This window comes from Coturnix japonica, chromosome 5 (assembly GCF_001577835.2).
Source record: "Coturnix japonica isolate 7356 chromosome 5, Coturnix japonica 2.1, whole genome shotgun sequence".
In the NCBI taxonomy this organism is placed as follows: domain Eukaryota; kingdom Metazoa; phylum Chordata; class Aves; order Galliformes; family Phasianidae; genus Coturnix; species Coturnix japonica.
In genome coordinates, this window is record NC_029520.1 from 41,620,612 (window position 1) to 41,633,596 (window position 12,985).

General features: G+C 37.6%; 1 protein-coding gene across 1 annotated transcript in view; it reads right to left on the reverse strand.

Annotated features, from left to right (window-relative positions):
- Positions 1-388: 388 nt before the first annotated feature.
- The window catches only part of CLMN (calmin), a 67,990-nt gene continuing 55,393 nt past the window's right edge, over positions 389-12,985 (reverse strand). Inside the window, exons 7-13 of the mRNA XM_015865361.2 lie at positions 12,518-12,711; positions 11,500-11,582; positions 9,260-10,573; positions 8,108-8,289; positions 7,426-7,486; positions 6,382-6,443; positions 389-5,417 (exon numbers count right to left, since the gene is read on the reverse strand). Coding sequence (XP_015720847.1) covers positions 5,264-5,417; positions 6,382-6,443; positions 7,426-7,486; positions 8,108-8,289; positions 9,260-10,573; positions 11,500-11,582; positions 12,518-12,711 — 2,050 coding nt within the window. The 3' untranslated portion in view covers positions 389-5,263. The remainder of the gene's footprint in view (positions 5,418-6,381; positions 6,444-7,425; positions 7,487-8,107; positions 8,290-9,259; positions 10,574-11,499; positions 11,583-12,517; positions 12,712-12,985) is intronic.

Here is a 12,985-nt window from a genome sequence, read left to right on the forward strand (position 1 = left end):
AACACTTACCTTCTTACCTAGAAACAGGCCGGATTAATTGAATATTAAGATTAATATATAACTTGGCACAACTGGTATTGAAAGCTTACCTTTATAATAACAATTTCCATGCATTAAGTAATAAATAACCGCCAGGAAAACTTGAAGTTCATTGTTGACTGGAATAAAAATTTTGGACTTCCTCCTCCAAAATTAAAGGTCGCTCTTTAAGTAAGTGAGAAAACAACGCTCACTGTGAGTTTACTCTCTTTGATCAGATCTTCTCTACTAAAAAGTGAGTACAGTTTCTGGGCACTAACATGCAAAGTAAGGACAAAATCTGTGCTGACATCAGGAGTCTGACAATATACAGAGAGGAAAAGGACAAACTCACAGGTAACGGTTTCAGTACAGGAAGCCTGTCCCTTTATTTCCAAACTGGAGATTTTATAAAATAAAGAGGAACTATTCACTAGTGAATACTAATCTTATTACAGAGGAACAGTATCTAAAAACATTTACTTTGCTATTGTACCAACTATACACAAGAATACATTTCTTTCTCACAGAAATTAGCTTTGAGCAACAGGTGCGAATGTTCAGTACATGCCACTGACTGAAAGCATTTAGAAGAAATGTATTTTAAAGTACACAGAAACGCATCTCCTTCAGGACACCTTTTGATACCAAGCAAGTCCTCCTTTCATTTGTTCTCATTTAAATAACCTTCATTCCTTACCACTTGCCAATGGATAGCATGTTTCTTGAATACAACATCCCTTACTTATAAATGTCTCCAGTTAAATCCTTAGCAAACTAGAACTTCATCAATCCTTTTAAATTGAAGAACTTTAATAAGAATGGTAAAATTGGTCAGGGTAAAACAGGGGTTTTTCTTTTGCTTTTTACACTGAAGAATAAGATGGCATGCAGTGGTACGGCAAACTAAAACATGTTTCATTCAGTGCAAAAGCAGAGGTTGAATTCTTTTGACTGTAACAAAAAGATGTATTTGATTTACAGTATTTAACTGCAAGTTCTTCAGCATTAAAGAAAAAAGCCTGTTGTTTCTCTACAAAATGAACAGCACATAAGTTGAAAGTTAATTGAATTAAATTAGACCAGTCATTTCTAAGCAAACACTGGTGATTATCTGTTACAGTCTAGTGACAGCTGTGGATCAGAGCTGCCCTGTATGAACGGTTCCTTGGGCACAGAGCGAATGTATTCCATGAATCAAAGAGATTCCAGGAAGGCCCAATGAAAGTAATGAAACTACTTTGGCAGTAAAATATTACCTGACTTGAACATAGCCTTGCTTGGAATGTTATTTTTTACTATTTCTCACTGAGGTCAAATTAATTATTTTTATTGCCCCTTCTAACCTTTTCATGAGGAAAGAATTGTATTAATCACCCAGGGGCCAATTTTATGTTCCAGAGACATAAACTTAGACATTCTCCTCATGGTGAGAAAATAACACCGTTCTCATTTTCCATTATCAGCAGTAGCAGCTGTCTAAAAAGGAGTCATCAAAAGTGCCACTGAGGTGGAAGCGAGTTTTCCATGTCTCATATTCAGAGGAAGAAAGAAATGCTTTGATATTCCACAATTTCAGTTAAGATAACCCTGAAACAGACACAGCACTTGAGAATAAAAGGTTAATTTCTTTTTGCCTTCTGTGGGCTATAGAGCAGCAAGTCAAGAGAAGGACAGAGTACGCAAGCTTTCCCATTCAGAGTATGTCTTTTCTAATATCCTTTAAACGTGCCTATAAATCCCATCCTCTGGCACAAATAGCTTCATCATGGTGAGGTGTGGGGGAGCAACTTGCACTCATGCATGCCCTGTGTATGTACAACACTGGAATATGAACACACATCAGTCAGGTGTGTGTAAATGAGCATCATCAGTGGTGTGCAGCGGGGAAGAATCACATTCTAACCTGTGACCTTACCCCGCAATCCAGCCACTTGTTCCCTGCTGCTGTCCTCTTAATCAGAACTGGTAGTGGATGGTAACTTCCTAGAAGAAGGAGGGGTTTGGTCCTACATATTTATGCAACAAATGTGATGCATTTAAAGGGATTGGCTGAAGTCTGTGGCATTGTTTGTGTACCTTGGATTAGAGGGGTTCCTAGCCCTAAGGCAATGTATAGGCTTTGGCTAGTCCTGGCCTATGTGATGAAAGTTAAATCTCCTCATGGCCAGATCCTGTGGTGTGTGCTTAGCACACAGATGCGTCACACTGACTTTCACGGAAGTCGAGAACTGAATACATCACTGGATGCATTCATGTTTGTGCTTGGTAAGAAGGGACTCCCAAGTACTTAAAGCTACACATAAGTGATAATGCACTAATTATCTTCTTCAATGGATAAATATGAGAGCACACACATTGGCCAAATTCCTCTTCTAAAAGCTCTGATTATGTGAGGATGGGTACCGAAAGCTCTGAAAAAAATATATTAATAAAAATCCCTGGGCCCCAGTAAATTCAGTGGCTCACTACTTTGATGAAGAAGTCATAGTGACAGTCATCAGAAGATGTAAAGGAAATAAGCGAGTTAAACACCAAATACTAACATGTTGAAATTTCAGCCTCAGGAAGTTTTAATGCAAGAAAGTACCTTAATCACTCAATATAATTTGCAACTTTAGCTGAAGGTTAACATCGCAAAATGACATATAGCTATGCAGCTTTAAGAATCGCGCAGTTGTATTCAAATCCTGTCCCACGTCTTTCAAGTCTACTGTTCAGTAGGAGCTCTTCCTCTGTTTGCAGTTTCCATTTTCCAAATGTACGATCCAACCGGTGCATAGCTCAGTGTTCATTCTTGTGAGTCATAATTAATAAATAATCGTATCACATACACATAGTTTTACAGATATTCTTAAAATGGTTTTACAGTTCTATTAAATATATAGATAAAATAATCACCGCTATATAAAAAAAAGAAAATCTTTTTAAAACAGTTGAACTCTGAAGCTCTGCATAAAATTCTGTAGACACATTCATTATAATCTAGAAACTCAATTAAAATACATTTTAGAGCTCAATCTATCAAAAATATTCATGGCATTAAAAAAGTGATTGTCTTTTATTTTTATCTTATTACTGCAAGCTGTACTTGCCCTGATCATTTCCTACAACCTGGCAAAGGCTGCATTCATTTCACTTTGTAGATTCCATGACTGTTAAACTCGTTTCTTCAGCTGTAAGACATCTGCCCCATAAACATTTTGCAGGGTTTTGTCTTTAATACTAAACCAATTCTCGCACTTTCTATAAAGCTGCAATGAAACACGTTGCAGTTCAGCTACACACCAGCAGTAATGTTGAAGCATCCTGTTACAGCTGTTTTGTAGCCTGTAATGGTGCTTCTCTGAACACCAAACACCCATTTATCCAGTAATCTACGAACACTTCCCAACACTTACACTTCACAATACCCTCCTATGCATATACTTGCTCAACAAGAACTGGTTTTATAAATGGTCTTAACAGATCAGCACCCATATAACCTGAATTCTGCTACTAAACCTAAGTACCAAATGATGTCACTTCAAACTTAGCACTTTTCAAAAACCCAGGTCTTTTATCAGAAGAAACCTCCTTATTCAGACCCTGCACTTACCTGCTGGCTAGATAAAAGACGGCCCACCGGCCTTTAAAATCTCAGATGCCTCACAACAGTCTTAGAGCCAGCACACTAGAAAATCCTTTGCTACAATGAATGCTTTACAGTCAGGCTTTTAGACTGTGGGCTAGGAATGGCACACGAAGACCAACAAGGAGCAACGTTTTCAGAACAGGGAGGGCACTTGCAGGAAGAGACCGGATTTTGAACAGTGGAATAATGATACAGGCTTACATACTTACACATACATCTTTATGGATGTCAGTAGTTTAGATGAGACATCCAAAGATCTTCTTCCAATTAATTTTCTTAGGAGATAGAAGATAAAATGGAAATGATTCTCCTTGACTGAAATCTTAAAGGGGTAAAATTCTCCAAAAAGACTGTAATTGAACTCCAGATAATCTCTTATGATGACTAAGAAATAAGTGCAATTGAACTGGATTTGAAGACTTCTCTTTCACCCTGTATCACACTGGTACCCTTCCTCTGGCTGAAAACCTAAATCAAATACCCAAAAGTGATCGCTGATGTGGCTAAAAATGGAAGAGGCAGAAATGGCTTAACTATGCATGAAAGTGTATCTAGTTATACTGGAGAGTAAAGAAAGGCTGTCAGCGTTTCTTGATGCTGAGGTTTACCCTTGTCATTGATTTATACACTTAAAGAATATTTCTAACACTTTCATAGCAATGCACTTGTGCTTCAGCAGTAGCCTTAGAAATTAGATGACCTGTCATATTTTGTATCTTTAAAAGAGAGAAATGATCTCATGATCTTGTAAGTATTTTTTTTTTTTCCATCAGAAAGAAGGAATCAGATGCTGTCTCACAAGCATTGAGGTACAGTATTCAAAACAACCAAACAGCACTGATCTCTTCCTGATCTTTCTCAAACATGGCCACTATAGAAAGTATATTTCTTCAGGTAATCTGTATAGAAATTACTGGATTAAGATTTCTCACATGATCCTTCTTAAGAAGCAGGTAGCACCTGCTCCATACCCAATTTGTTCCTGCAATTTAAACATAAAAAGTTCACCATAAAAATGAATTTACATCCTAAAGAAACCAATCTTCCCTCCACAAATAACTCTCCACCTGATTTTGCTGCTCCACTGGATTGCCACTAGTTGAATTCCTGCAGCAAGAACGTCTCAACTCCAACTCTGCTCTACTTCCACCTCCCTCAAAGAACTCCATGGAAAAAACTTATTTCAAGCCTTGTTCTTGTAGGATAGCCAGATTCACGGGCAAGCCAACAAGAGTTCTTCCACTGCTGTTGGACCCTATGCAGGTAAATGAAGCCAGAAGAATAATTTTTGAAGACTAGAGCTCTGAATTGTTCATAATTCTACTGATAATTACCCATTTTTATTTAGCATCTTATAAAGCAAGGCACAAATGTACAAAATTGCAGCTACTAAATCAGGTCTTTTATATATATTTACACAATTGTCATAATATAAAATGTGCTTAGACATTGTCATAAGCGCAACAGTAGAGGAACTGAGGAGAACCTGATAGTAAATACAAATACCAGGTCCTATATTTCTGCTTGTGCTTCACCTGAAATAACATACTTATATGTAGATACACAAAGCAATCAAGCCGTTGTCTTTTATTTTTCCACACCCCACAGAGATCACACTTTGAAGCTAAAAAGCTGTGGAAGGACTAAAAGGCAGTAGACAAGCACCCAGAGGAAAACGATGAAGTGGAATAGCTCCGATTGCTCAACGCTTAGAGTCTGGCGAGGAGGTGCTGCAGTCTCATTTGTTTCCATATCCTTTTTCATCCTAAAAATAAGAGAGAATTTGTTATGAGGCAGAAAAAACTGTTAACATTTACATTAAAGATCAGAGAGTGTTCTAACACACAGCAGTTTAAGCAGCGCTTTCAACCTACTTGGTCGCAACCCAAGCTACACTATAGGATGCATAATGAGCTCTAGCAGGTGTTTCCTAAGGACTCTAAAAACAGCAATTAACACTCTGAAGACTTGGACAAGTTCTCAGGTAGTTAATACACATGCAGAAACAGTTCATTTCACATAAGCTGATTTTCATTAGTCAGAAAGATATATACATATATATGTATATGATACACCCAGTGTATCAGACTTGACATATCATCTCCAAACCAGCTACTCTTAAGAGTCTTTCTTGCCAGCTGCACAGAAGGGTAAACAAGCAGCCCTAGACCTCACGAAACAAACCAACAACTCAGGTAATTAGTTTGCAGGAAGACTCCAGAATTACAACCACAGTTCATTTTTTCTGGGCTGGGCATCCTGATCCCTCAATTAATGTACTGGATATATATATATATATATATGAGTATTACACAAAACAAGCAGCAGTCTGCAAGCTAGGAGAGGCAAGAGCTCTGCTAAGCATTGTCTTCCCTAGCACTGTCTTGACAGGCTTCTAAACTTGGAAAAAGACAGCACTGCCAGGGGCTTCACACAGAAAGTCCTCCCACTCTTTTCTTGGTTTGAAATATCCACCACATCGGGAAAGAGTTCACAGTCTTGCTTAGACAGCCAGGCCTTTCCTCTCACACCAAGAAAAGGTATTTTTATTTAAAGAGAGAGATCAAGCAACAAAGAAGTTCTGTGTCTTACACCTATGGGAAATATTGACCCTGAGCCAGTACATGTCTACTACTACAGTTAACTTTTATTTCCCTTTGTAACACTGAAAAAATTACCTAGAAGTTACAGATTCTTTGTGTAAGATTTTTTTGTGAAGAACTACTCACCCAGTGATCAATAGATTTTCATCCATTTCTGTCATCTTCTGATCCTTTTTACCAGAGGTTTCCTTAAACAAACAAGTAACCAAAAGTAGATGATATAAAAAGAAAATAAAATTCATTCTCTCACACAATAGTAGTTGTATCCAGAGCTCAGTTGTATCACGTGCTTGCAAGAAAACAGTATGAATTATATCAGCAATTAAGGATGGCATTTCACATTACAATCAATTGTCTTTAAGGGCTAGCTGCTGCTATTCAGAGAACACACCACACCACTTCTACAAAAGGAGAGGCAAAGAACCTCTTTGGTAAAAAGCGCATCCAAATGACACTCTTGAGAGGCTCTGACCAAGATGCTCACACACATATAGAAAAATGCATAAACTGAAAGAACTTGTATCTGCAAGTAAAGGAAGCTTCAAAGAAGTGAAGTGTTTCAGTCATACAGTAATGACAAAGTAAACCTCAAAATCAGAGTATATTTAATTGGAATATTAAGTTGCACTTTGTTGGCTTTCCCAAGGATCAGTAAGGTGCCATTTCATTTATTTGGAAGAATTCAAGAATAGCTTAAATTGTTATAGGTTAAAGCACTAAAAGTCTTAGAAAACACTAGACTTTTGTGTTATCACAAGACATTTATAGAGAGCAGACCCTGTACAGTGACAATAACATAAAGATAGGAATAAATATCCAAAAGGCTATTTACAGGAAAACCTCACCTGTGTGGAAGCCTTCAGTCTGCTGGGAAACACTACCGCAATCACCACCAAGGAGCAATCTCCAAGAGATGCTGCCTTAGTGGTGGTCAGCCCATAAATGAGATCTAGAGGAGATGGAGTCAGGCTCCACCCCTTCTGGGAGCACAGCTAAATTACTCTCACCTGTGCTCCCACAGCTGACCCTACACTCACCTCAGCTGATTAATCAGAGGTTCAGGATGTGATTACCAATTTCCCATACAGACCCTTTTACAGTATCTGAACTTCTGGAGTTGGGGGAGAAATCATGAAATAGTGACAGAAAGGCCAATTTCTACAAACTTACCATCTCAGAAGTATCAGGAAACCTTTTTCGGAGATAAATGTTGGAATCATTGTCACAAGTTCTGAAATACACATAAAAGTACAGTGTTTTAATTCATGAAATTTTGCTTTGAATTCAAAGAGGGACACTGCACTATTTTATTATAATATTCACACTAGTTTTAGGTTATGCAAAACTACAAACGTGTGTTGTGTGTTTTACTGCATGGATTTGAATTTATGCTTAACATTACAAGCAATAACTTTGGGAAACTTTAAATTTTTTTTTTCTTTTTCTCAAATTTGAATTATTTTATTTTATTTTAAACAGTATCTGATACATTTTTTGCACCTTTTACATCATCTACATTTAAGCAAGGCTTATGGCTGGGTGAGATTTTATGGTTGTGTAGTTAAAAAAGAATTGATACATGACAGGAAACACAAGCCTGACAAAGTTTCTTTGAAAGTTCAAGTGCATTGGGATTCCTGTTGGTTTTGTGTAGCAAAGTTTGTACAGCAAAGTCAAATCACGCCTCACTTGCACCAAATCATTTAAGAGAAACACAGGAAGAAGCCAATGAGTCATAGAAGTCCAAAAGAAATATTAAGTGGTCATGGCATACTTTAGAAGTGCAGTGCACTTCAGAAGTGCATCATTGCTATCAATTAGATGCATTTCAGACAAAGTTAATATGAAATACCTGGTCAACTCGTGGCTATTAGCAATTTCTTCCAGTTCATCATCTAACAGTGTAGTATGCCCAACTTCTGAGATCTGTAAATCTTCTGCTTCGATCATATTTTCCTTTTCTCCCTCCCCATTACTACTTTCTTCCAGTCTTATTCCCACTGTTGCAAAGTCATCTAGGTTGTCTCCTCTGGCCTGTTGAAAGTAAAAAATATTATGCATCAGACAAGACTGATTCCCCAACCTTTTAAACAGCTCTGTGGTGTAACTTACTCAGATACTAGATATACATGCAGTATGACATTGAAGGTGTTACTAAAGAGAATAAAACACAAGTTTTGAATATAATTTCAGATACCTTGAGCTGTAAAGTATCATCAGTTTAACTGACAAACAATTGGTTGGTAGTTCTTTAAACATAAGAAGTTATGGCATGATTCAGCTCTTTCAAGTAATCCACTGTGATTTTCTTTTTGCCCAATTATCCTGTTGGGTATAACAGCAATTTGACTTCATTGCCCTAATAAATGTTAGGACCAAACCAAGTGTAAGCAGCAGCGTATGATTCAAGTACTTAAGTGGACATTCATTCCATAAAACACTGTCACTACTATGCTAGAAAATGTGTAAGACAATTCAAAATCAGTGTTTCCAAGAATACATACAATTTTGCCTAAATCCAAAACACAAAATAATTACCAAAAAAAAAGCCCTACTTTCTCTTCCAGTTTAGATAAGCCTGCATTTTACTCACATTACTTAACCTATTCAAATTGGTTTGTTTTCACAGACAAACTTATCTAGATTCAGACAAAAAGAATTCCTTTACCTGTATCATTTCTATATCAACAACACTGCTTCCTGTTTATTTCATTAAAAATTATTTCACACACCCTCTGTCGTAATCTTCTCTGCCTAGGAGATACAAAGGGGCTTCAAAATACCTTAAAACATCAGTAAAATTCAAATTTCTGCAGTATCATTACTGCTCAGTCTCTTCTGTTAATGCCACATCTTTTCAGGGAACTGCAATTCCACTCTTTCCAGTAGAGGGCTGTGGCAAACAGTGTTATTGAGGCAGAAAACCAAGTACAGAAATCCCCGAGTTCAGGCACTAAACCCCCATACATACATAAAGAAATACAGCTAATAAAAAGTTAAATACCTCAGGATGCTGTAGAATCATGGAATCTTCATTGCCGGTGGCTTTTTGGCTGTCTACTTCAATTTCTATCTCTCCTATTAGTAATGGCACTTCCTTTTCATAGAAAGAACTTCTAAGAGTGTTCATATCTACTATTTCCTCCTCTCCATTCTCAGCATCCATTTCCAGTGAGGGGACACCATGATTATTCCCGAAGCCTGGCTCTGGAGCATCCTCCTTGTAGTGCTGTGCAGGTATCTCTTTCTCATGTAGATTATCTGTTACTGTTTCAGAAAAAGATTTGTCATTTTCAGTACTGTATCTTTCAAGACGAGGCTCAACATAAGCATCCAAAACTGCTGATATGGGAACGTTATAATGTGGATAATAGAAGAGATCGTGGGGTATTACAGATACTTTTGAAGAACTGAGTAGTACTTCTGCTGAAGACTCATCGTCATCGCAGCTGTCTGAGTCTTCTTCATTATTGGGCACATCTGAGAGAGAGTCATCAGATGCTTCTAGCAGTGTAGATATTTCTTGGCTTTTGAGATTAGAACCATTGAACAAACTATGGCTATTTTCTGTTGTCTCCAAGATAGGTGATTGCTTTGTATGTTCATTTTCTGGCAGTTTCAGTATTTCCTCATTTAGAAGATGGAGAACATACTTATGTGTATCTTCTTGTTTAGAAGTAACTTCTGGTAAAATAATTGAATTTTGAGAATTGCTCTCTTCTACTTTATTTATAGATTCATCTGTAAGTATACCTGAAGTCCAAGACAATGGACTTAAAGAAGAAGTATTGGCTGAAAGGCTCTTTGTTTCATTGTCGTATTCGGTATAGGTTTCTTTAGTTAATTCTTCAGAGTAGTCTTCAAAAGAGTCAACAGAATTTTTCTGATCTGTCAGAACAGCTGGAGAGAGGTCATCACTCTGTTTCAGTGGATCATCAGATAAGCCACCATCACCTGGCATCAATTTATCACTAAGAACTTCCCAGGAGGAACTTGATTCATAACTGACAGATCCTGTAATATTCAGTGAAGTAGGCCTTTGTGGCTCATCGTCACAGATTTCCTGAGAATCACCTAACGCTTCATTCAATTTGCCATTACATGCTTCAGGAACTGTTTCTGACAGGGTTCTCTCAGGGGTATCGTGAATATGAACCTTTGGAGGAGCAGGGTGACTCCTTTCATGATTAACAGTGTACATATTCTTGTCACTTTCCCTTAAAATCAAGATTTTGCTTTCCTTTTCTGAAGGCGTGTCTTTGATGTGAACATATGTAGATTCAATGGGAAGCTCTTTCTCAGGATCTGTAAAGTCTTCCTACAAGTAACAATACACCATTAAAAAACAAATCGTGCCTCACATATCATTTTATTTCTCCCAAGTGATACAGCAACTAACCCATTGCCCCTTTAATTTGTAAATGGCCAATTAATTACTCGCATATTTTAAAAGTAGGCAGAGCAATGTGGCAAGTAAATAGAATTGAACAAAGCTCAACATACAGAGGCCACTTGTACAGGAAGATTAGAATGGAGACAAGCCTACTGCTCAGTTCTTCATATTTTCATCTCTCCCTGCTGCACTTGTGGAAAAAATCGACTTGGCTTTTTTGACTCAATCCCAAAACCTGGCAGTAAAGTAAACCTAAAAAGTGCACTAAATCTACCACGAAACATAGTAATCCACTATATTACTCAGTTCCAATGGACTGTATTAACAATAAATAAATAAATAGGTAGGCTCTTTTTTTGCCATTAAAATGTCTTAAGGCTGATAAATATTAATGGCAATCTCATCTAATAATCATGATTAGATTATTATAATAACTTTAATTCCAGTGATTTTAGTAATGTCCACTGATTTTATAAGCTATGAAATTAAATAACACAAGAAGCTTGAATTCAAAACCAAATTGAAGGTCAAATAAATTTTCATAGATTAACAGATAAACTTCACTGTTCTGAAATTACTATGGCAAAGTGGCAGAGCTTATGTAAATACTTCTAGCCTTTGAAATCTGTAATTGGATGTAAATGCTTAAGTGCAGAGTTCTACCTGAAGCAGCTGAGCAATCTGCAGTGAAAGCTCACTTGACTTGACTTAACAAAGATGAGAAAAATTACAGCTGAATCTGTGGTTTATTTTAAACAGCTCAGAAAGAAACCTAAAAGATAAATGCAACACCTTTATTTATTACACCAAAGCAAATAAAAAAGGGATGTGGCATAAGAGTAAACACTTACCCCCTCCAGCTCTGGGAAGTGCTCAAGGAACTGGGCCACATAGGTCACAATGGACTGCTCATCGGGGGATTCCACCATTATATCTGTGGAGGAAGGTGTACAGCACATCAGCACACGTGGCCTGAAAGCACTTCTGCAGAGGCACAGACTGCCAGACAGTTATCTGCCTTTATGATGAGAGAAATAGCAGCTACAAACACTTTTCTTTTGCTGACAGAACAGACATGGTAGAATCCTTTTCACTGTTCACAGTATAAAGAATTCTCACCATCTTGTTCACATTAGTTTTTTTTCCTGTTTCCAAACACACACTGAACCCTGACCAGAGTCACTTTTCACCCACCTGGAAAGTTTAATTTACAGCATATATATGTTGCTATCACTAGACAGTGATCTTGTTGAGTGACATCACAGAGACTTATTTTTTGCAGAGCCTATTCTTCTAACAGGTGACACATAAAGCACAGTTTGGGTGTTTGTGCTTTCAACCATAACGTCAAGGTTTAACACCTGCATAATAGAGTTCAGCAAAAAGCATGGTAGGAATCAGCTCCACTTGCAAAGATATATTTATCTGTACAATTATATATGCTGTATACACATAACTGGGAAATGCAAACACACTTGAATAGGTCTCTACCCATTTTCCTGGTGTGGTGACTCACACACTTCATCCTGAAGTGACATTTAGCCTCTGTGGACTGCAGGCATTATGAAATGCTGCTACTGCATTGAGACATCTCTCTGCTCCGCAGGGCAGTGATTAATGCCCACTAGCAACATCGATGCCATGTAGCATCTAATCATTAACCAGGACTAGTGCACATAGCTAAAATTATGGTAAGGTATCTGGAACCTTGTGACTACCAGCCAGCGTCCAAATCTTTTTTCATATCAATGAGTACCACACACCAATCACATCAATATTCCAATCACCTGTGGTAGGTATGACAATGCAATATCAATATATTTGTGGTAGTCTGAATGTTACCTCATAACACTGATGTAAACGTTTTACCTTCTGGCTCTAGGAGCCTAGGAACACCCAGCTTGTTTTGAGCAATGCTAAAAGCATCCTCCAAGTTTTCTCGAGCTGATTTTTCCAGTGCATGCTTCATGTCTACCAAAGTGGAGTCTATTGCTTTTATGATAGCTAAGAAGGCAAGGCCGCTCCTCCAGCTGCTGGCAAAGTCCTGAACTGCAACACCGTATCTAAAGAGAATTACATACAGTTTACATAGCAGTTGTGTTAAAAACATCACCATTTTCAAAGATGCTTGAAAGTTGCACTCATCACAACGTCAATCAAAAGGCACAAAATACTTCAGTGAAACACAAGTATTCATAGACTGGGTCAGTGCGGTCAACAACCAATATCAACCTGCTCATAGGAAGCAGCTAGTAAAAACAAAGCCCTCAAGTACTCAGCAACCACATTTAACATTCACAAAACCAAATGCTTGTGCAATTCCTGTTTCTGTTGTGT